This window comes from Labrus mixtus, chromosome 7, assembly GCF_963584025.1.
Source record: "Labrus mixtus chromosome 7, fLabMix1.1, whole genome shotgun sequence".
NCBI classification, from domain to species: Eukaryota; Metazoa; Chordata; class Actinopteri; order Labriformes; family Labridae; genus Labrus; species Labrus mixtus.
The window spans coordinates 10155997-10182152 of NC_083618.1; the positions used below are offsets into that span (position 1 = coordinate 10155997).

General features: G+C 37.7%; 1 protein-coding gene across 1 annotated transcript; it reads left to right on the forward strand.

The window, feature by feature from the left end:
* The first annotated feature begins 17363 nt into the window (after positions 1 to 17363).
* Positions 17364 to 20825, forward strand: gpr25 (G protein-coupled receptor 25). Its single transcript, XM_061042733.1, has one exon. The coding sequence runs from the start codon at positions 17473 to 17475 to the stop codon at positions 18586 to 18588; it is 1116 nt and encodes a 371-aa protein (XP_060898716.1). The 5' UTR covers positions 17364 to 17472; the 3' UTR covers positions 18589 to 20825.
* The last annotated feature ends 5331 nt before the right edge of the window (positions 20826 to 26156 follow it).

Consider the following 26156-nt stretch of genomic DNA (forward strand, 5'->3'; position numbering starts at 1 on the left):
CCATGTGGTGGTAAGGCTAATGGTTGGAGAATGAGTGGTTCACAAGAGAGAAAAAAACATGTATGAAACATGTTTGAGGCTCTGAGTGAAACAAGCTGAAGAGTGTGCCATCCCATTAGTGTGGACACAGAGCTGGGAACAACAAACTCAGAGGTATATGACTTGACTTTGAGGTATACTATACTGTATCAATGTTTAAAATGTTGCACATTATACCTTATGCATGTCTAATTTAACTGTAGAGTTGGACATTTTGCTCTGGGCCTCAAAGGGAATGTACCCCCTTTTGGAGTAGGTCCAAGAGGCCATTCGAGAAACTGCAGTTTTGGGCTTTTTCACTTTGGAACCTTTTTTTGAAAGATTACTTTTGGGCTTTTGCATTAAGTTGGATAGGAAAGTTATAAAGTGGCAGAAGATCTAAGGAACCACGAGTCAAACCTACAACAAGTTTGGCGCCTGCTCTACCAACTGAGCTAAACCAGCGCCCTTCTGCACCATTTTTTAGCCTCAGAGGTTGCTGCTTGTTGATAATATGTCACAGTTTCATTCAACAGTTTTGGGCAATAACTGTGCTAACGATTAGTAATTAGAAATTTGACTACATTTTATCTCCTATCTCTTATGTATTTGTGTCCTTACATGTATAAGTCAAATGTATCAATTTTTGAGAATTTTATCTTGAGTGTGCTTTTAAACACATTGTCCCCTATCCCCTAGAAGTGGTTTCAGGCATAAAAAAAAGTATCTTTATGCTGATGGTCCTGTATGCCTTGTAATTTTATTGAAATAAAGCTTACTAAATCTATAACGTATATCACAAGGAAAATGTATAAGGTAAAAATGAAGAAATCAGAAGAAAAAAATTAATTTGAGAAAGCAATTTTCAAAAGAAAAATACACAAATTGAAAATTAATACAAATAAAAGCAAATAAACAAACAATAATGAAACACATTTGTCAATACAAAGGGAGGAAGAGTATACAAAAAAAACAATGTTGAAGAAAAAGCAAGCCAATAAAAGTGAGTTTTAAGAAGTGATTTAAAAGAGGACTATGAGTTTTCCTGTCTGAGATCTGCAGGCATATTGTTCCACAGCTGTGGGGCGTGAACTGCAAAGGCTTGGTCACCTTTTGACCAGTCCAGTTTTGGGAACCGCCCGTAAGGCCCTCCTGGAAGATCTGAGGCTGCGGTCTGGCACACAGGGAGTTAGTAGATCACAGGAGGAAACCTTCCATTTCATTCTTTGAAAACAAGCAATAAGTTCTTAAAATCAATTCTTAAACTCACAGGTAGCCAGTGAAGGGCAACAAGGACAGGTGTAATGTGGTCACTTCTCTTGATACACGTTCAAATCCTGGCAGCAGCATTTTGAATCAATTCCAGACTTTGGAAGTTACTCTTGCTGATGCCAGAATAATGTGCATTACAATAGTCGACTCTGGAAGAAATAAATGCATGGATGACTTTTTTTAAGTCAGCAGGAGAAAGGAATTACCTGGTTTTGTTTAATTGTCTCATTTGAGCAAAGCAGGTCTGCAAAACTTTCATAGTAGGCCTCTTTGAAAACATTCTTAGATGTAAATATACGCCTTTGCAATGTTTCTATATGTATTATTATATATCAAGACCCTTCTAGCACCTCCCCAAGGTTTCTATAACACCTTGAAAATTCCCCACACACACACACACACACACACACACACACACATACATACACACACACAGATAAACACACACACACACACACACACACACACACACGTCATAAGAATGATTCTTGGAAAACAGTAAGAGCAGCAAAGGTGACAAGAAGCAGATTCACGGCGAGGCTAATTGGTGACAGAGAGCGTCCAGAGGACAAAGGTTTAGTGTTGGAGTTTGGGTTGCCATTATTTGGATGTCATATAAGATCCAGCCTGACCCAATTAATATGCCACCTGATAGGAGGGCCTCTCATCAACCTAATTTAGGGAATCAATAGGGAACAAATGAGAGTGAACACGAAGCTCTTTACGGACACAAACAGACAAAGACCACCCAGTACAAGCTCCAGGAGACTGATGCCAGGAATGACATAAACCTTTTGACAAATCCTCACTTGACATAAACAAACATTCACACAGTCCCCTGCCCCTAAAGTGCATCAATGTGCCGTACCCCTCGTCAGTCATACCAGCCCTGCATAGACAAGGGAGGACATTGATGGATGTTTTTATTGTTTGCCACATAAGGAGTAGTTGTACAAGTTTGGCATAAAGTGTTAAAGGCTGAATGCCGCACCCAAAGCCTTAAAACTACTAACATGATGAACTCTGACCCAGCTTCATTAAATAAAGACTTAACTACTCCACAGAGGCACTCGTGGAAGAGAAAAAAGTTACATTACAATGGGAATATTTAACATTTTAAAAAGGCCCCCAGAAGGGCCAATGGGGGCTGGGAGGTTTTGGGAGGAGCTTTATGGCAATTATGGCAATAAAGTTAAGAAAGAAGGTGAATTGGGGGCAGCTTTAATAGCTTCAATTGCTGGACACAGTCTTCAGTAACACCTTTTTGTCTGGCTCACTGGCTGCCCAGTGTTTAGAGAGGATGAATTGTTGAGAGAAGATCACACATGCACTTGTATGGGATGAAAGAATCTCACATGACAATGAAATAAACTGTGGAGACACAAGATTTGAGTCCCAATGAGTACACCAGACAAAGCTGATGAAGTGTAAACACAGTGTAGAAATAAACCTAGGCATGTGTGGTTTTAAATTACTTTTACACATTGAATATGAGTTGGACTCTATAGTACCATGCAGATATATATTTTTTAATATTTTGGAGAGATAATCTAACCCCAACTCCACATAACATGTCTTTATTCCTGCTGTGGTAGCTCTACTATCTTAAACTCTAGAAGTAGGGTTTACTTTGTTATATTTGCAGAATGTGCTTTTAATTGATATTACTATTGATTTCAAATTAAGTAGCAGAAAATAGTTTAAAATATGCAACACTCTTGAAGAGACTTTTTTTGATACTGTGAAACTTTTGGCCATAAAATCAGTTTCAATCCCCTGTGCTGCAGAGTTTCCGAGTCTCAGAATGACACCAGACCCTGTTACGTGCTCCCAGCAAACCATCTGGTTTGAAGCTGAGGACTACCAGCTCTGACATAACGGTAGCTGGAGGTGAGGTGCAGGCCGGTGGGCCTGACTGAAACACTACATGGCTTGCTGAGGCATGTAACTTAACCGGCCCCAAGAGTCCTGGGGACAAGATCACCAGCCCTACCCTAGAGGATTTCCTCTCTAACAGTAGGCATAAAAGAGAAGACACAAAGGTCTAAAATATCCCAACATTTGTACATCCTTTTTTCAAATTCATAACTCCTTTATGCTGTGTGGCATTTGAATCTGAATAATGCCAAATAATAATGATGGAACAGTATTTTAACCTATATCATGCTAGATGGACAATAATCTCAAGGGTCAGTGATATATCGTCTTCTAAGTTCTATTTTAATGTGAGATTTATGTCTAAAAACAGATAATAATGCAAATATGCATATCATGGCATACGCTTCTGTTTCATTGCCACATGGGAGAACGATTAATTTAAAAAGTCAGTCTTACTAAACATGTGTATACACAGTACATCCCAATAAAAACAGTTTTAAAAAAACTCTTAAAAATAACAACTATGAGTAAAGTATAAAGAGTGTAAGAGAGTCAAAAACTGTTTAATGCTTTTTCTGGTGCACACAGGTACACCTTCCCAATGAAAAACTTCTCCTCTGCTAATATACAGCAATCTAAATATTCCTCCACTTATTTTGAATGCTTCTCACAGCGGTGTGTGATTACTTGAAAGTCAGTCAGACATCTCTCTTTTGGCAACAACAGGAACCACTCCAGAGCTAAAAACAAAACGTTTTGTCCCATTCTGTCGTCCTGTACTCCTCGCTGCTAATTCTCCTACATCTGACTTTGTTTTTGAAAACATTTTTAAACTGTATGTCAACTATAACGGTATAATAAAACACAGAATGATCTCATGGGATGTTTCTATATAATTGATGCTGTATAGTAAACTATGGCATGAGGGAAAAACAAACAAATGCAAAGAAAGGTAACGGAAACAAGCACTAAAATGCATTTTTTCTGTAACAAACAAAGCTGTTTGTCAAGTTCTTTAGTTGTTTCAGGTTAGATATAATAAAGAATGGGAAGGTTATATAAGGACACAGCTGCACTCTCTCTCTGATGTGGAAGAGCTGAAAAATTCCAGGTCACTGATCAAACCTCCAAAAACACAACCCTTGATCAAGTCTGTCTCAACCCTCTTTCGACATACATCCCCATTCAAAGTGAACGGAAATAACCAAACAAACATGAAAAACTATATTCTGTTTGTTATAATATTCATACACTCTCCCCCATACATATAATACGACATGGTGATCTAATATCACACTGAAAATACATTCTGTAACTGTATTAGATTCATAAAAGTTCTTATTCCTTTTTTTTTTCAATACTCGAGACCCAAAAGCTTGTACTATTTACATTATCAGTACATTCTGCAAAAGCCACTCACAAATGAAAATATTTTCATGTAAACACTAAATTTAATTTCACTTAAGTATATATTTTTCTTCCATTTACCCAAAAAAGTCCTTTTGAAATTGTTAAATCATGGCATGAAGGCATATTTGCATTTATGCAAGTGTCATGGGTCAGTAGTTATGAGGATGAAGAGGATATGAGTTTAAAGCAGAAAGGGAGTAATACTCACCGCACATTAATTAAGTTTAGATTTTGTTCACTAATCACTGTAGATTGAAATTTCAGCATTGCATGTTTAGAAAATGAATTAAAAATTTCATCAAAAAAAAGCAAAAAGGAGATGCCAAAACATAGAGAAACTTAGGGCAGAGATGCAGTGGGTTACAGTGCTGGCCAATAAAAAGGGGGCTGTGGACTTCTTTGAGGCCTGTGCAGTCAGTGAAAGGCACTGTGGGGTCTCCATAGTTCACATGGCAAACTCTCAAACACCCACGGGGGGTTGCCCTCCCTCCCTCTCCTGTCATGCCTTAACTGTGGCTAGTGTTGACACAGTGCTGGCCAATCTAATTTTGATTGTCAGGAGCAAGGAATGGTGATCCTCCCCCCGCCCCCCTGAGATCATCAAGTTCATTTCTCCGGCTGCATAAGGATTTTTTTTCCTTTCGGCCCCCCCTCCACCTCCCCATCTCCCCACCACTAGAACAATATTCAGCCGTTCCTGGGCCTCTCAGAGTGAGCTCACTGGAGTTAATCTCTCAGGCCTCTCTCTTCTCAATTGCTGCCTCTCTCTCCCTTGCACTCCCTCGCTCTCTCTCTATTCAAAAAGCCATTGGAGAACAGCTTGAATTAGTGACAGTTATTATTCAGACTAATGAGTAAAATCTCAAAGGCAACAAAAGTGGACTGTGACATCAGCTATAACAGCATTCATAAATCATTCATTCTTGGCAAGAGGGATTTATTAATACGTGGGTAAAAAATTGTTTCTGCCACTTATTGAAATTTTTAATTATTGAAGACGACAGTGTTGACAAAAAAAAGCACCCCACGATTTAGAGAAAAATATGCTTAATATCACGAGGCTTTCATTGTATTCCCAGATCTGTACAATCAGAGAAGACAGATGGCCCTCTGCACCTTTGTTTGTGTGCGTGTGTGTGCAAATGTGTGTGTGCATTTGTGTGTGTGTGTGTGTGTGTGTGTGTGTGTGTGTGTGTGTGTGTCTGTGTGTGTGTGTGTGTGCACACATGTGCCTACACATCTCACAGGCCAGGGGAGTGCAGAAGGTCAGGTTTATTGACACAATTATTAATATTCAAATTATTTTCTATTTTAACAACAACTTTGTGTTTAAATAATACAATCCTAGACCATTGCCCCCCCCCCCCCACACACACACACACACACACACTCACACACACACACACACAAAGTTTGCTTATTGAATGATAACTGACCATATCTGTTAATTAAGAGACAATCATTATTCATGCATTTAATAACCCAGTAATTTAGTTCAATGTTTTTTTGACGTATGCATGAAGAGTTAATGCAGTGGGGTGACTTATTGTCTTTTGTTTGGTGCAGAGGGGTGTGGGTGGGGGTGTGGGGTGTGTGTGGGGTGTGTGTGTGTGTGTGTGTGTGGGGGGGGGGGGGGGGGGGGGGGGGGGGGGGGCAGTGACAAACTATAACATTTGGTGAACGCCTTGGTGAGACACTGTTTTTTTTATTCAAGCAGATGCACACATGAAGACAGACATTAATTCAGCCAATAAGACACAGTGACGGTCAGGCAGTGTGTGGCTTTGTTGTGTAATTAAAACTAAGAATTAGGAATTAGCAAATCAGGGCACCAGTCAATTAAAGATTAATGGAGAATATTAATTTAACTCTCTGTAACTATTGTCTATGTTGTATTTATTTTAAAAGTGATGTGAAAATAATGTCCTCATTAGCTATTAAAAAAACACTTCAAGATAACACTGCATTGACGTTTGTCTTGTTTTACCACAACTGTATCCTGCATCCTGAAAAATGTTGCACATAGCTGAGATTCAATTTTCAATATTGCATGAACAAGTTAAACAGTTTGCCAGCAGGACATGCAGTGTAACAAGTTGGCCAGATGGGGGCACTTTAACTAAAGGTCAAAGTTTGAACGAGTCTCAAACACTTCAGTTTTCCATCCTGCCATCACTCTGCCTCTGATAGTTTAACTTAAAAAACAAACAGACTTTATTGTTGATGCATGCTATACAGCTACAAAACCTCTACAAACACCATGGAAGCCCAACTGTCTGATCATCTGTGCAATGTGTGCACTGTTTTTTCCTGCTTTGCTCTGCGTCATTATTTCTTTTGCTGCCATTAACACAGATAATTGGCCCGCTGTGGGATCAATAAAGGTTTATCTTACCTTATGTCAAGTAAGAAATTCACACTTTAATGTCTGAATAGTTATTTTTATACATTATGTATAGGTGTCATTATTCACAGTGACAAGAGTATAGCACAGTTTAAATAATGTTAACTTTATTCAAATCCATTGCCTTTTGATCTTAAAAATGAATTCCAATGAAACATATCACCTGAAATAATGTCAGTCTGTTCTTAAATGTTAAATGCAAACCATCTATAAAATTACTAAATGTTACTTATCTAACTGGAAATCATTTTTAAGAGAAAAAGTAATATTAATGAGTAACGACAGCTTGACATTGACTTAAAAAAACTGTCATTTGTAATGTGTCATTATTAATCAAACATTTTTTATCCAAAGTTTATCAGACAGAATACCCAGAAATAAACCACAAGCCTCTCATTCTAAACATAATGAAACGCAGTTTGCACTTGAGCTGAGGCACAACTGCAGCTTGTCAGATGTAATCTTGACATTACGGAAAACATTTTCAAATCGAAAGATCAAAAGTCAAAGGTCAAAATTATTCTGTCAGGGGTGTTGGGTTCACTGAGGGGGAGAACTGACCAAAGCAGAGACCCCACCTTTTAAAGAAAAACTAAATTGAGTAGCACATTTATATTTCCTGGAAACAGTTACACACAACTCTTTGTGGTTAAAGAAATGCATTTTTACAAATTCGATAGACATGGTGACACTTAAAATTAAAGGGGGGGAGGGTGGTGTGTCTTTGGCATAGGTGCATGATTTGCAAGCTGTCAGATGACTGCCTTGCCGATGAAGAGCAGTAGGGCCCCCATTCTCTGTCCGGTGCTCCCCACCCCCCTCACCCAAACGCCTCTCCATACCCCATGGGAGGAGGTCTGTTGCGCTGTGGCCACACTAAATCAACATCGTCCTAATGAGGTGTCACACTTGACCCCCAGCAGCCTAAGCCCCTCACATGGGTGTCAGAGCCACAAGGAGCGGCTCTCCATCTCCAGCGCCTGCCTAACACATTTTGATTCATGAGAGAGCCTGGGCCCTGTCAGGTCAAAATTACCCCTATCAAAATGCCACCATCAACACATTCATCAAGTATAACTCCAAATGTATCTTCTTCAAAATAATAATTCAAATATCAACTATACTTCCTCACTTGTTCTCCAAGTGTGCTCTCCCCATGACTTCATAAAAACAGTTCACATTTGCACATAATCACACCTCTGAACACCTTTCACAGAATTTCATGTTCTCACTGATTGTCTCTTATTGCAGTTGTCTGTCAGTGGTCAGGGTCCAGCCTCCTGCTCTTAATGGTTCTTTGAGCGATGAACTCAGTGTCCCCCAGGTGTGGGGGAGCCTGTCCTCTGACCTACTGACCCAAAACACTCCTAATGTGAACAGGTCCACAGCTAATAACAAACCTGGGAATGAATACTGATTGACCAATTCAATCTGCTTGTCAGTGACAGGTTCAAACTTTAATATGGTGTGCAAAGTGACGTAAATAAAGAGAAAAACACATCCAGCCATTACACACATAAAACTATGAAGAGAAGGACTTTAGAGGGAGCCTGCTCTGTCCTTTTCCCCTGGAGATGATCGCCTTTCTTTGGAACACAGCTGAGACTTTCCCCTTCTGGGACAAGATCATTTTTACAAAAACTGTGACCTGATTTTGGTGAAAAACTAAACAATTCAGGTAATTCCTTCTTCCTGGCGACTCAGAAAACGTCATCCAGCATTTGTTTTTCACAGACTCAGTTTTAGTAATTCGCTTAATCCCATAATCAGCAAACACAAAATCCAAAGACTGGAATTAATTCAAAACACTGCTGTCTGGCTTTTAACCCATAGCAAGAGAAGTGTCATATTACACCTGTCCTTGCTGCCCTTCACTGGCTATTTGTGAGTTTTAGAATAGATTTTAAGATCTTATTAATGTTTTTTAAGGCCCCACTATATATCTGTGATTTGCAAACTTCCTATGAGCGCTAAACCTCACCCGCTGCCTGAGATCCTCCTGCTGGGCCAAGCGGTTCCTAAAACTCGGTTCCTAATACAGTACAAGCCCCCCCAGCTGTGGAACTCCCTGCCTGCAGATCCCAGGCAAACACAATATCCTCTTTTAAATCACTTCTTAAAACTCTTTTTAATTGTTGGCTTCATTCTGTATGTCTTTGCTGTTAATTCATTTATCTTATTATTGGTTGATTTAGGTATTTGTTTATACTCTCTAGCCTTTCAACTTTTTAAAGCACTTCGTAATGTGTTTTTGAAAAGTGCTATATAAAAAAAGTTATTGTTATACATATGATCTCCTTAATAACTCAGCCCAGCAGCAACAGCAGCAGAGGCATTGCTTAAATCATATGAGAAGGGTCAATGTCATCAAACCATCTTCACCCACTTTTGTGGATCAATAATGAAAAGAACAGTCACATCCTCCGCTACAGTTTGATACAACCTTGTTCTCAGCTTTACAAGGACGAGCTATACAGACATGGTGGCCTCTCGCTGAGATCATTTACTGTCAGCTGACACTAAACTCTGCCCACTGAGGCAGCCATCTGCTCCCAAAACTTTCCCCTGGGAGTCAAGGGCAGCCCAGTATGACCAGTACACCCATCAACTGACTGGTCTAGTCTTCAGCCCTACAAATGTCTATGATTATCATCCAAGATGAGAAACTGTCACTATGTATTACCTAAACTATCATCTATACACATGCAGTCTTGCCATGATGTCCTTGTTAAATGTCTATGATTTGTACAGCCATAAGCCACATTTCAGTTCACATGATCTTTATGACTCATGAACGGAAACTGCTTCATCTCTACGATATAAAACAATAAGATAAATGTATGTTGACCCCTTAAACAAAACACAACAACACTAGTTTTTGGATGAAACATACGTAATGAAGCTTGTTGTGAATGGGTCATAAACTGGAATTCAGAGAAAATATGAATGAAAGTCATAAACTGTAAATTTTACGAGAGAACACTAATAATTTTAACATAGCAAAGCAAACATCTGCCTCAATTGTGTCCAGATTTAAGTATATAATTGTACTGACATGACATTAAAGTATGTAGGCTATTACACTATTGAATGTAAAAAAAAAAATCATAAGTGTGTTTTTGTGTGTTTTATGTGAACATATGTTTGATACCTGTTGCTGACTATTCTCCAAGCAAAAAGCAAAAAAACACAGTTTCAAACAGTGTCCAGCACATTTCTAAGAAATTAATCCATTAATAAAGATAAAGACTGTGATAATGTGATGATCACTAATGTCTGCATTGAGGCCAAATAATCTCAGAAAATTCTCAGAGGAAGTACGCACATTGACATCAACAAAGGCCTGCAAGACAGTTCTGTTCAAATGTATGAGGACTTATTTTGAAAGTCTCTAAGATTGCTATATAAACCATAAAAGCCATAAGACAAAGTTGTAACTTTGAAAATGTAATATATCAACTTATAAGGTCAATCTGTCTTAAATGTGTTTTATTCTTTCTTAGATCTTTGCTTTGCAGGATTCATACAATGTGTTTTCAACTTCTTCTCTGTAAAAAACTCTTTCATGAGTTTGTTTTTCCCACATGTGCCCTGCCCAGTAACAGCACCAGGGACTTGCAAAGGCATACAGCAGGTGCTTATGATGTATAACAACAATTAATATAAACTACTGAAGAAAAAACATTCCTTTTTCACAGATATTGTTAACAGATATGTACACTACTTCAAAATGATTGTGTGCAATGCTAGTGAACAAAAAAGAATATAGGCCTACATGATATAAATCAACAACCACATACATCAAAATCATGGTCGTTGAAAAAATGTGGCTATCTGTTTATGAAATCCATTGTCAGCAATAAAGACTTTAGAATGAAACACTTGAGAGTTAGTCAGATTTTTCTGTGATATAAGGAAACAGCGCTGCTATGTCCAGATAGCTAGCGGCTACATATCAACTGTAGCTAACATTAGCACACACAACAGAAGTCACTTAACTTCTTTAGATAGCTAACTGACAGTATTTATGCCGTTCTTCAGACATCACTCTTCACAAACGTCATCTTTAAGGTCCTCATCATTATTAGATGTCTGCGATCGATGTTTTCCACCTTCATTTGCAATAGCATCCTAATTTATCTAATTAGCAGCCTGTGGTTGTTGCCATCGAAATGATACACTGCCCCTCATTCCCAAGCGATAAGTAAAGAAGTATTGTCCATTATAGTTGATAAGACTTGAACACACACACTTATAATTTTAACTGAATAGATTCAACTCTCATAGGAACTCCAAGCGACTTCAACGCTATGAACAAACCAATCAAATAGCAGAACAAAGCAAAGCGTCTTCATCACTTGTGTTACTGAAGCATCAATACTGAAATGAAAAAAATAAGTTAATTGTTTTTTAATTTGAAGGCTAAAAATAAGCCAAATAGATCCCTCTTATGCTCAAATTCTATATTCTAATAATTAGGCTATATAAACATTGTTACAATAATTACTGGGATAGGGCATTATTGGGTGGGCTCAACCTTTCTTACGGGTGTTTAAGAGCCTAGCTCCCCCACCCCACATTTGTTCTTCCTGCCACCAGCTGCCAGTCGCTTCAGCAATAATGAATTTCCTTTTAAATCAATTAATCATCAACTCCCACCACAAACACCTGCAGGGTGAGAATGAACTTGCTTCTTTGTATTTTCTCAGAGCTGCTCAAGTATTGATGTGGATTCAGCAGCAGATGAAACATAACTCCTCTCTAAGCAGTTAGGGCTTTTGTTTATTACATTTTACGAGATGGGAAGATAACCCGCACTCGGAAAAGAAATAAATGGAACCCAGAATCAATAAGTCAGTAAAGCATTAGAAAGCAATAATGCTTTGCAATAATAATGCATTATACTTTCCAAATTAAGCTCATGCTGGACTAGCAAAAGGACCTCAGATAAGCATGGCTGGTTTCAATCTTATCACTGTTCCATGAACATGACATAAAATAGGCTGTAGTCCTGGATTACTGTGCATTCTTCTTCTATAATAAGTTATAGTGATCAAGGTTTTGCATACATATATTGAGTTATTCAGGTAATATGTCAATGATGCAAAAATATGAAAGTGCTGAAGATTTTTTTTTCTTAACAAAAGGATAAAGTTAACAGCCCCTGACCACTTTAAATGACACAGACTGGAGGGCTGAGTCTGTGCAGTCCTTTGTGTTAAAGGAACTTCTGATTTAGTTAAACAGCTAACCTTCACACCCAAACAAAGGAGTCCTTTTCTGAAAGTTAGCACTTGACAAGTGAGGAGCAAAGAGCAAATTGTACATTTTGTGTGTGTGTGTGTGTGTGTGTGTGTGTGTGTGTGTGTGCGTGCGCGTGTGTGTGTGTGTGTGTGTGTGTGTGTGGTGAGTATGTGAGTGTGTGCACGTGACCTATGTCTAACAATCACCCTGACGCGTACCACCCTTTCTCCCTTCAAATAAAAACGGAGTAAAAGGAAGAGAAATCATCCACTGTTGAAGTACTTTACGAGATCCTCCTCTTAACAGAAAACGACTGAGTATCCATGGGAATCTTAGCACGTTAGGGAGGCCTTTCTCTTTTCCTCTCATCCGCTCTCCCCCGCTGCACCCATGGACCAATGCAATTGTTTATTTTCTCCCATTGAGGCTGCTCCATTCAGTGGCTCTCACATTTACTCTGCTCAATTGGAGTGAGACAGCACTTATTTGAGGAGAGGAATGTAGCGTTCCACTGACAGGGCAGCAAGAATGCAGAAGAAATAATTAGACATTTTTAAAGGAAAAGGTACAGCTGAGCATGAAGTAGAAACATCAAATCCAACAATGCATGCTGACAGGATTTTCTGCTGTGATGAGTACATCCACACATCACCTTGACACAAAGTAAAGGAGTGTTTGAATAAAGACCGATGATAGAAAGTGGAGCAGGGATCCTAGAAGAAGGTCATTCATTCGCTGAGCTTTCTTAGCAGAACTCCATGCGGAACAATGAGGCGTCCTCCAACCTCTCTCCTTGAGGCCCCAGCACAATCGACCAATTTCACACAGCCACCATTTTCCTCTGACGTCACTATCTTGTTGGGAAGCTGAAATGCTGTGATAATGTCCAACTTTTGTGTTCCAGGTTATATATCGTATCAATTTAAGAAATCAGACAAATCATTGAAATTCTGCCGCTTCACGATTGAGCTGAAGAGACAAAGGACAGTGATATAGCCATATTTCTTTTAAACTAACATATTTGATAACTCATCAGCAAGAAAACAGTTCATCGTTAGCATTGAACCATTTCTTGGCCGTGTCATATAACACTATAAAACTAACATTTATATTTAGCCACTCCTAGCTAAAGTAAGTACCAGCTAGTGAGTGGCTTAGCGAATATATTAGCAGGTGTGTACTGGTAGCTTGTGGTTTATTTAATATGTTGTTTTGGGTTGAAATAATCCAGATTTTCCCTGCCAATAGTTGCCATACCTTAAAAATTAGCTAGAACCACCGGGACAAAATTATTGCATTTGAGCTTTCCACCCTGAGTGTGATATCAGAGATATCAAAAAATATGGTCAGAAACTGCTAGCTGGAGCAAAGAGATCTTTTCTTCAAAAGGCCTGCTGTAGTCATGATGACAGTTCCCTTCAGTCAGTGCTGCAAAATCCTCTTCTGTCCTGTCTGTCTCTGGTAATTATGACAGGAAATCGAGGTCTCGAGGTAATGTGCTGACGTCTAAGGTGACTGAATATAGAGCTGAGGAAATGAGTCAAATCAAACCCTCCGAGCAGACAGTGTCACTTGATTTGTGGCAAAGATTAGCTGATGATGCACACCGTAGCAGTGTCAGGCAGTTTCATGTTGTTTTCATTGTGGTTTACTTGTTTTTGAGCCTTTTACACAATGCATTTAAGACACTTTATAAAGATATTCAGCTTTATCGCGTCACATTTGCATTTATATGGTCTGCTTCCCTTACAAAGATATTTAATGTGGACTATTTCTACTTGGTAGGAAGTTATGTTTGTCTATTGTTCTTTTTAGTTTCAGCTCTCCCATTTTAGTAAAGCTTTAAGTAGTTTGTACTCAAGCTAGGTCAGCTTTTTTCTTGGATATTAAGTCACTAAATGACTAAAATGTACTTGTGTTGCACTTTCACAGGCATTGTTCAACAAAATCTTTTTCAGGGTTAATTATGGAACTATTTTAAAAGCAAAAAGAAATGTTGACCACCCGAATGGTGCGTTTAAAAACATGTAAAAAAAAAAGACATGTAAAAAAAACATAAAAATATAATTAAACAATACAAGCATGTGATGCTGGTTGAGTGGTTAGTTCGCATTCCCAATGAGCAGCGGCTGAAGTCCTCCAGGCGGACAGCCAGAGTTCAAATCGAACCTGTGGCTACTTTTCCATCTGGCATTCCCCTCTCTTTCTCTCTTGCCCCATTTGTCTGAATCTGTCTGCTGTCCTGTTGCTACAATAAAGGCCCCAAAAGCCCCACAATAAATCTTTAAAAAAAATAAAATAAACAAAACAAGAAAAAGTACAAAACAAGAAAAAAATATTTTCACCTGACCTCTTTAACATTTTGATCAAATCCACAAAGTAGAAGGATATGGATCCATGAGTTAGGGCTGGGAGCGTTCCATTATTTTGGTGGAAAAGCTTTTAAACCAGAAATCACAGGCTGTTGCTTTAGAGCAGTGCTTCCCAACCTTTTTTTCCTGCACACTGCCCCCCCCCCCCCCCCCCCCCCCCACCACACACACACACACACACACACACACACTCACACACGCGCGCACTCAAACACACACACACCACCAACTCTTGATTGCTGAGCCCATCCAGGATAGCTGTCAAAAACATATTTGTTGGTTTTTCATCGATATCCCAACAGAGTAGGCACACACACTCTTTTATTTACCCAAAGAAATGAAAGAGAAATTAAGAAAGGAAAAGTTCACATTTGATGTTTGAAATCTTTTCTGCTTTGCTTTTAGGTGCTTCAGTGTTCTGTCACTGTGTGTGAGTTGCCATGGGGCAGCAGGTGAATATTTGTTGAATATTTGTACTACAACACATCAACCTGAATATATTTAAATAATATAATATTGACATTAAAGAAAAAGAAAACTCACTTTGTAACTTGCATTTCTATCTGTACATCCTTGAGATGAGAATGTTTCTTTAATGAGGACAAATATTATAAAATGAACCAACAAAATAATGAATTATTGAGGACAAAACTAACTTTTCCAGCAAATACTTCTGTATGGGAAAGTGCTGAAAGAGTTAGAGACTGCACCTTAAAATGTGTTTAGAATTTAGAGCTTTTTAAGAACTGTACAAACTTGATTTGAAGAAAGAATGGGCAAACAGAAAAATAAGGGAAGATTTAATGGTTTTGATGAACAAAAATGTGATTGGATGAAACGGTGAAACTGACATGTTTCCACTTATGTTTGGGAAACCCACAGCAGTTATTTTAAACTTACATTTACTCTTCTATACATTTTAGTGTTTCTAAGTATACAGGTGAGATACTAGGTACTTTCATTGCATGAATTAAAGGAAAGCGTTTCAACAATCACACACTATTGACCTGCTAAAAGTTCCTCTGATGCTCCAACACTCTGTCTGGTGTCTCCTTTGTCATATCTGTCATTTTCATTCAGGTATGTTTACGCAGCCTAGAAAAAATACCATATGGGCCAAAGTGATTTATTTACTATCTGCTTTCTTTTGCAGATCGAGATAAGTGAGATTTGCTCCAGAGCCTCAGTTAGCATGATTTCAGGCAAGAAGTCACTACATGTAAAACTCAAGTGAATCGTATCTGCCCTCTACTGGTCATACTGATACAATACACGTTTACACCCTATTCAAGGTAAGAATCTGTCTCCTTTTTTAACTGTTTATTGTGACAATTTCTGTGAGCAAATATGTATCTATCTTTCTCAAACCTGTCCTTTTAAAAGAATAGGTGAAATAGTTTAGTCTTTAAATGTTCTTTCTTTTTCAGTTGTGTGTGTGTTTATTTGATAGGAAAGATATAGTCACAGTAAATGTGGAGAGAAAAGAGTGGGGTAACATACACCATAAACCTACGAGAGCTCAGGAGCTCCCAGGAAAAGATGTGGTTAGTAACTGAGATTTACAGATAGTGACATGCAGTAATATGATGTGAATGAGAGAGAGAGAGAGAGAGGGAGAGGGAGAGATGGGAGCTCAAGGTTGCCAGTAGTCTAGGCCTATAGCAGCATAACTAGGAGCTGGTCTATACCTGCGCCAGCCTTAACTATAAGCTTTATAAAAACTGAATGTTTTAAATCTATTCTTAAAAGTACAGAGTGTGTCTGCCTCCCGGAACATGACAGGTAGATGATTCAAAAAGAGAGGGGCCTGATAACTGAAGGCTTTACCTCCAATGGTACGCTTAGAGACTGTACCACGAGCAGGCCTGCATTCTAGGAGCGTGATACTCACGAAGGATAATACGGCACTATAAGCTCTTTAAGATAACATGGTGCCTGACCATTAAGAGCTTTGTAAGTGAGAAGAAGGATTTGAAATTCTATTCTAAATTTTAAAGGGAGCCAGTGCAGAGCAGTACAGGACTAATGTGGTCCCTTTTCTTAGTCAGTGCATGAGCCGCAGCATTTTGGACTAGTTGAAGAGTCTTTAGAGACTTACTTCACTTGATTATTTCCATTGATATAACTTTCTGCTTTAACCACAATTCAGAAGAGATATAACTTATAGATGAGTTACATTCTACAAAACATATAGTTAATACATGTATTAAGTACCTTTAATAATACATATTTAGATTAAATCAGATGAATAATACAAAAATGTAATCAACAAATCCATTATGAATCATTATCATTTCTTAGGATCAGACATTAATAATTGCTTTTGTTAGTATCACATGCCACCAAAGAGTACATTTCTTTAAAACAGTAACAATAAATTCTAGCTTTTATTGTGCAATATTAGAGTAGAGAACAAATGATTGCATTCAAACATAGAATTCAATACAGCTTTCTATATTTGCCATTCTACATAACAACATCTTCTTGTTTTTCTTACCATGTTCTTTTAATGATTTCGGATGCCTGAGTGCCTCTTAACTGCTTATCTGTAAATGTTTTCAAACAGTGCAAAAGTTTGTCTTGACTCCATCTTATACAGCCTACTGTGCCAATAACGTTTTCTATTGATAATTAACCTTTAAAATCATGAAATAATTTCAAACCAATGAAGAAATAAATGTAGTGTCTCTGCCTGACTTAAATCAGACCTGAAAGGACAACAAGAGTCCAAGAAAGACAGTGGTGCTGCAGAGTGAGAAACAGAGGGCAGAAGAAGGACCTATTTTTCTGTGTGGTTTCGTGTGTAACATCAAGCTCTTAACCACCCTGCCTAACCACCAACTGCACTGCAGATCCTTTCTGTGATCTATCAGCATGGATGCCTACACTGATTATACACAATATGACTACTTTTACAATGAGAACTTTACAGACAATGGATCATATCCTTACAGTGTCACCTTGGACTGTCCAGGCTCTCCCCTCCATGGCGCCAACATCTTTCTGCCTGTACTCTATTACCTCATATTTTTCACAGGCTTTTTTGGCAACCTCTTTGTGATCTCCGTCATGGGCAGAAAAAGTCAGAGAGGAGGGCGTCTGGTGGACACGTTTGTTGTCAACCTGGCCCTGGCTGATCTGGTCTTCGTCCTCACGCTGCCCCTATGGGCTGTCTCTGCCAGTCAGAATGGTTACTGGAATTTTGGAGCGAGTGGGAACCTGCTGTGCAAACTGAGCAGCTATATCATCGCCGTGAACCGCTTCTCTAACATCCTCTTTCTCACCTGCATGAGTTTTGACCGCTACCTGGCTGTGGTGAAACTGATGGATTCCAGGTACCTGAGGAGCAGCAGTTGCATTCAGGCAACCTGTGCTACAGTCTGGGTGAGCTCACTGGTGCTTGGCATCCCATCGTGGGTCTACAGAAGCGTGCAGCACTTCAGTGATGGTCCTTCATGTGTGGAAGACAACAGCTCATACTTTTTCCTGAGCATGAGTCTTATGATGGCTTTACTCACCTTTGTATTTCCCGTGTTGATCATTCTGATCTGCTACAGCACCATCATCATGCACCTCAACAAGCACTTTGCTGCTGCCAATCCTCGAGCCGAAGCCCGCCGCAGACACTCCCTAAAGATGGTCCTCTCCATCATCGTGGCCTTTATGGTGTCTTGGCTCCCTTTCAACCTCTTTAAAGTCATTATCATTATCTCACAGCTTTCAAATGCTGAACTCAGTTGTGAGTCACAGACGTGGCAAAGAAACGGACTCCTGGTCTCGTGCTGCATGGCCTTCCTCAACAGCTGCATCAATCCAGCCATCTATTTTTTCCTGGACCATCACTTCAGAAGACGGGCTGAGATCCTGTTCAAGACCTGCAGAGGAAAGCCTCTGCAGAGCTTCAACTCCTCCGCTTCATTTGCCAATGCTGGCACTACTGAGAGCTTTGGAACAACTGGAGGGAGATCTCAGATTCAGATATCTGAGTGAGACTCAAATCTTATATTTAAATATGAAGTGGGTGAAGTTATTGTTCTGTTATTGTTTCCAACCTGGGGTTAACATCTCAAAGGGGGTTCAAGGCTTTGTCTGCTTGAAGATGTCATAATAAGATTTGTTTCCATCAAGTAAAATCATGATAAACCACTTACTTGATAGTTCTATCAATAGTCTTTTGGTGAGAACAAGTGTATAGGCGTATTCTGTTGGGATTCTACCAATTAAAACAATTAAAACTGACAAAAAGACTGGGAACCACTGCTTTAAAATCTATGTGACAACATTTCCTGTTCACCTTAAAAGACTTCCTACACAATTCTCTATATGTTTAAAATTGAAGATTAGATCCTTGTAATGACAATGTAACTGAGAATGATCTAATGTTTTGTTTATAAAAAATCCTTCACAGTTGTCCAGGATAAATCAAGTGACAGAGAATAATTTTACTGGTGTAAATACCATTTTACAAAATAATCGATACACCTGAAAAGTTGCATTTTTTTCCTTTTCAAAATATTCTATTATGTTGTTTATAGAAAATGTTTGTTACATTAATTATATTTCAGAGAATGTGTGTATTGCTTTGATAAAATTGTATTTTTTATTTTTGAATTGTACAAATGTTAAATAGCAGCAATATTGGACTTGTTTTACTGTGACTTCTCAACACTGACATTCCTGGGCTTAAAAAACATGTTAATTTCTTACTGTCAGGTGTTGTTTTTGAAATGTCAAATATTACAGTAGAGGGTCTTGCAAAAATGCATTAAGTTTTCTAATGTATAGCTGCTCAGTGTTGATCTGTAAGTATTGTGTTTAATATGTAAATGTGAGTTTTAGAGCAATGGTTTACAGAATAAGCAATAACATGTGTTTGTGTGATAGTGTAACAATATATATTTTTTAATTTGCATTGGCTATCCAAAGTTAATTGGTTTACTTAAAAAATGTGATAATACAGAATTATACAGTTACATGGCATCTGAGTATTTCTTAAGGAGTTAACTGGATACGTCTGCTCTCTTATGGCACACATACAGTACATATAATAAGTGGACAGGATACGGCTCTTTACCATTTATACAGTCAAACGTTTAGTTGCTGTTGTTTTTTAATCTGCACCAAACCAGGTTTGCCAGTTGATGTTTTTACACACAACGCCCGTGTGACTTCTGTCTGACCCACACCTTTACCATCTTCTGTCAAGTCAAAGTCATTCTCACGTGTTATGTGAAAGTTCAAATGTTCATGTGTGCCCACTTGTTTTTCAGTTCTCTCTGTGTTAGGAATTGGGTGTATTCAAAGTTGAAAAGTAGGTCAGAGTGCCAGTGTCAGGGGGTAAGGAGTTTCCAAACAGTCATTTCAGAGACACACTGCACAATAGTCACCAGCCCACATTTTTTACAAACAGTGAGTTGTTTTTTGGTATCACGTGTAAAATAAACAGGGGTAAGTGAACAGCATTTCCACGTCTGTAAGCATCTTGCATGAGCAGTAAACAGAGATAAGATGTTCTTCTTATTTTGACTTTATTCCAACTCATATAAGTCAACATTACAGGAAAAAAAGAAGGTGAAATCAATATATTCCAGATATGCATGAATGAGTTTCCTTTTTTACCTTAAGGTTTACAAATTAGATCACTTTAGAAAATTACATTTTTATTTGTTTAGCTTCTTTTCATATTCATGCAAAGTTTGCCATATTCTTACTTTTTTTGTGTTGTAGGTCAAGTTTACGCTGTCATGTAGTCCCATGTGAGAAACCTTCAGTTCACATGCTTCTTCATAGTAAAACATACTGATGTTAGGGGAAGTGTGATGCCTGCTGCAGGTTGAGCTTCAGTAAATTGCTCAAAGACACTGAGTCATGGTCAAGCCTGGGTTCAAACCACAGAAGCTGCCATTACAGCAACGGACAACAGCTTCTCATTTTAGAGAATAGATCAAATGAAATAGTGTTTCCACAGAAATATGTACAGTATGACATTGACATTAGTGTTTGATTGCAAAATGCTCAGCTTATAGTTCAGAAGTTAACTCTTCAGTGTCCTCTGTCACTTATGTTCTTCAGTGTTGATGTGACGGTAATGTATAGGACAATAGGTGTTTGCAAATGTTGACAGTGCATGTTTTTCTAAGAAGAAATTCAAGTCTTTATGTTAAACTGTATCAGCCTTGTATTGTATTTATCCTCTTGATGGATTAATAAAAGTGCTGTTGATCTAGGCTGACTGGTTGAATTGTTTAAAAAAATGAATTTGCTGTGAATCATAAACTCCTTCAGAAAAACAGAACTTGTGTTACCAGCCTTGGTACAGTAAAGCAGTTAATGGTGAAACTTTTGCAGTTCCTTCTTCGGTGGCCTCTCATAGCAAAACTGAGTTTTTTAGAACTATATCAGACACGCTCCTCAATACCTGAACTTAACTTAGAATTTGAGTAAACTAACCATTCATGATTACTTTTCACTTTTCTTTTAATATGAATTAATCTAACAATGGAAATTAAATAATTAAAGTTTATATTGATTGACAAGTGTGATTGGATCTATGAAATAAATTCATGAATGTTGTAATTTTAAAGGTCAATAAGGGACTTTGCTAAAATTTTGAACTTGATAATTCAATGGGAAGATTTTTTTGGTTATCTGGTGTTTGAAGTCACATAAATAACTTTTGTGAGGAGAGTAATGTATTCTTTCGTTTTCAAATTAAAAACAAGGAACTCTTAACTAAATAAAGGGAACCCATACACATTTAAGCATATTTATGACATAAGCATGATTGTTCCTTCAGTCAAAATAGCTTGGATCACAACTACACTATCTTCAAAGACAAGGTAGAAGAGCAAATGTGGTGTAGTCAATGTTAACATCACTGTTCACCCAGTAAGATTCAAAACGTTAACACAGAAATACTGCTCATGCTGCAACTCTCAAATCAGGTGATAGGCTGTGGTTTCCTTGTTCCTTAGAGACTGAAGTCTACATGAGGTTCATTTGATTTTTTCAAAGGCAATAAAAAGCCTATGTTATTTCTTGTTGTCCTGTGAGCAAACATGACATTTACATATACCTTCCATAACATGTCAAACAAATGACATTTCTCCCCCCTAAAAGTTGCATTGTCTCATTTACCCTTGCGCAGGATTATAATACAATATGCATACCCCACCCACAAACACACACACACACACACACACACACACACATAACATTGCACCCTACATTTAGAAAGTCATAAAAGATGTTAATTTTGTGCCCGATTAGTTTACTGACTGTGATAAGTAAACATTGAGACTGATGTGGTGATCTTTTTTCAAAAGGGGACTTTTCAATCAAAGAAAAAAGGAATTTGGCTAAGTAATGAATACTAGGATATGTTTCACCTAAAGAAGTAGATGAGAACATTTTTCCTGAGCATGAGTCTTATGATGGCTTTACTCACCTTTGTATTTCCCGTGTTGATCATTCTGGAGGGAGATCTCAGATTCAGATATCTGAGTGAGACTCAAATCTTATATTTAAATAAGGAGTGGGTGAAGTTATTGTTCTGTTATTGTTTCCAACCTGGGGTTAACATCTCAAAGGGGGTTCAAGGCTTTGTCTGCTTGAAGATGTCATAATAAGATTTGTTTCCATCAAGTAAAATCATGATAAACCACTTACTTGATAGTTCTATCAATAGTCTTTTGGTGAGAACAAGTGTATAGGCGTATTCTGTTGGGATTCTACCAATTAAAACAATTAAAACTGACAAAAAGACTGGGAACTACTGCTTTAAAATCTATGTGACAACATTTCCTGTTCACCTTAAAAGACTTCCTACACAATTCTCTATATGTTTAAAATTGAAGATTAGATCCTTGTAATGACAATGTAACTGAGAATGATCTAATGTTTTGTTTATAAGAAAATCCTTCACAGTTGTCCAGGATAAATCAAGTGACAGAGAATAATTTTACTGGTGTAAATACCATTTTACAAAATAATCGATACACCTGAAAAGTTGCATTTTTTTCCTTTTCAAAATATTCTATTATGTTGTTTATAGAAAATGTTTGTTACATTAATTATGTTTCAGAGAATGTGTGTATTGCTTTGATAAAATTGTATTTTTTAATTGTACAAATGTTAAATAGCAGCAATATTAGACTTGTTTTACTGTGACTTCTTAACACTGACATTCCTGGGCTTAAAAAACATGTTAATTTTTTACTGTCAGGTGTTGTTTTTGAAATGTCAAATATTACAGTAGAGGGTCTTGCAAAAATGCATTAAGTTTTCTAATGTATAGCTGCTCAGTGTTGATCTGTAAGTATTGTGTTTAATATGTAAATGTGAGTTTTAGAGCAATGGTTTACAGAATAAGCAATAACATGTGTTTGTGTGATAGTGTAACAATATATATTTTTTAATTTGCATTGGCTATCCAAAGTTAATTGGTTTACTTAAAAAATGTGATAATACAGAATTATACAGTTACATGGCATCTGAGTATTTCTTAAGGAGTTAACTGGATACGTCTGCTCTCTTATGGCACACATACAGTACATATAATAAGTGGACAGGATACGGCTCTTTACCATTTATACAGTCAAACGTTTAGTTGCTGTTGTTTTTTAATCTGCACCAAACCAGGTTTGCCAGTTGATGTTTTTACACACAACGCCCGTGTGACTTCTGTCTGACCCACACCTTTACCATCTTCTGTCAAGTCAAAGTCATTCTCACGTGTTATGTGAAAGTTCAAATGTTCATGTGTGCCCACTTGTTTTTCAGTTCTCTCATGTAGTCATGTAGTCCCATGTGAGAAACCTTCAGTTCACATGCTTCTTCATAGTAAAACATACTGATGTTAGGGGAAGTGTGATGCCTGCTGCAGGTTGAGCTTCAGTAAATTGCTCAAAGACACTGAGTCATGGTCAAGCCTGGGTTCAAACCACAGAAGCTGCCATTACAGCAACGGACAAAAGCTTCTCATTTTAGAGAATAGATCAAATGAAATAGTGTTTCCACAGAAATATGTACAGTATGACATTGACATTAGTGTTTGATTGCAAAATGCTCAGCTTATAGTTCAGAAGTTAACTCTTCAGTGTCCTCTGTCACTTATGTTCTTCAGTGGTGATGTGACGGTAATGTATAGGACAATAGGTGTTTGCAAATGTTGACAGTGCATGTTTTTCTAAGAAGAAATTCAAGTCTTTATGTTAAACTGTATCAGCCTTGTATTGTATTTATCCTCTTGATGGATTAATAAAAGTGCTGTTGATCTAGGCTGACTGGTTGAATTGTTTAAAAAAATGAATTTGCTGTGAATCATAAACTCCTTCAGAAAAACAGAACTTGTGTTACCAGCCTTGGTACAGTAAAGCAGTTAATGGTGAAACTTTTGCAGTTCCTTCTTCGGTGGCCTCTCATAGCAAAACTGAGTTTTTTAGAACTATATCAGACACGCTCCTCAATACCTGAACTTAACTTAGAATTTGAGTAAACTAACCATTCATGATTACTTTTCACTTTTCTTTTAATATGAATTAATCTAACAATGGAAATTAAATAATTAAAGTTTATATTGATTGACAAGTGTGATTGGATGTATGAAATAAATTCATGAATGTTGTAATTTTAAAGGTCAATAAGGGACTTTGCTAAAATTTTGAACTTGATAATTCAATGGCAAGATTTTTAAAGAACTTTTGTGAGGAGGAGTATTCTTTCTTTTTCAAATTAAAAACAAGGAACTCTTAACTAAATAAAGGGAACCCATACACATTTAAGCATATTTATGACATAAGCATGATTGTTCCTTCAGTCAAAATAGCTTGGATCACAACTACACTATCTTCAAAGACAAGGTAGAAGAGCAAATGTGGTGTAGTCAATGTTAACATCACTGTTCACCCAGTAAGATTCAAAACGTTAACACAGAAATACTGCTCACGCTGCAACTCTCAAATCAGGTGATAGGCTGTGGTTTCCTTGTTCCTTAGAGACTGAAGTCTACATGAGGTTCATTTGATTTTTTCAAAGGCAATAAAAAGCCTATGTTATTTCTTGTTGTCCTGTGAGCAAACATGACATTTACATATACCTTCCATAACATGTCAAACAAATGACATTTCTCCCAACTAAAAGTTGCATTGTCTCATTTACCCTTGTGCAGGATTATAATACAATATGCATACCCCACCCACAAACACACACACACACACACACATAACATTGCACCCTACATTTAGAAAGTCATAAAAGATGTTAATTTTGTGCCCGATTAGTTTACTGACTGTGATAAGTAAACATTGAGACTGATGTGGTGATCTTTTTTCAAAAGGGGACTTTTCAATCAAAGAAAAAAGGAATTTGGCTAAGTAATGAATACTAGGATATGTTTCACCTAAAGAAGTAGATGAGAAAATGTTAATTAGAGGACAGTTTAAAATATGTTTGAAAAGTTCAAACAGCCACATTTTGAAATAAGAAAGCTAAACACCAATGTGTTTTTTTTATATTTCAGCTCATCATTGCAAATGTATTAAAAATTCTAATCTGCGGAGTTAATGCGTTGTACCTTTTCAAAAACAATCAATTTAATATCACCAGTTACATATTCTAAAACAATAGGGAGAGCATACCATTGAGCACAGAACATAACCTCGTTTGGCCTATTAGGTTATTGTTGTTTTATTTTAATCAGGATGGATATCATTTAAATGATTAATAATTTAATTTATTTAACATTACGTTTATTTATCTGTTACCAGGGCTACCCAATTAACTTGTCAGTCATTGCTTCATTTTTAAAAACAAGTCTTTGGTCACATCAAGTGAGAAATCGGCAAGTTTTAAAAGTTAGTGCGAATGGGGGAAGATGACGTCACGTGGTTTGAAGGATATAAAGATCTCACGCAGCGCACTGCTGCCGCCTAGTGGGTGAAACGAACTGAATGTAACCCAGACACCAGGGACATTTCAAGAAATGTTGTCATGTCTGATTGTAAAAACACAAACAATTTTGGCGAGGGCAAGGAATAAAACAAAGTGGTTAAATATTGGACTGGGTTGGGTTAAATGACCGGAGATCAAGGCCCGTAAACCGCCCACCCAGCGTAGTCACCGTAATATTTACAGTCTATCACACAGCAGCGGAAAAGTGCTGAAAAGTGGGTGATCTGTGCGGCATTCACAAACACCTCGTATTCGCTACTTCTGTACCTATTGCGATATACCTAAATATACCACGGAAATTATTTAGAGCCATTTTAAGTTTTACAAGATGAAAAATAATGGTAAGAAGCACGTCAAGTGATTGCGCTGCACACTGGTAGTTATTCAATTTTAGCAATGAAGTAAAACTCATGTAGCAGCCGTGACAGAGTAGACATGCAAGAACGATCTTAGCCATCGATAATTCCTCGTTTATATCTCTAAATGAGACAAACTGAACAATAGTAGCTTGGTGTTATCGACTCTGACTACCCCACTTAACGTATACGCCACGTGTCGGAAACGCGGTTACCATGGTAAAGACTCGATGTTTGTTAGTTTCCTCATGT

Coding starts and splice junctions, on each gene's coding strand:
- gpr25 (XM_061042733.1), top strand. CDS start 17,473: ATGGATGCCTACACTGATTATACACAATATGACTACTTTTACAATGAG.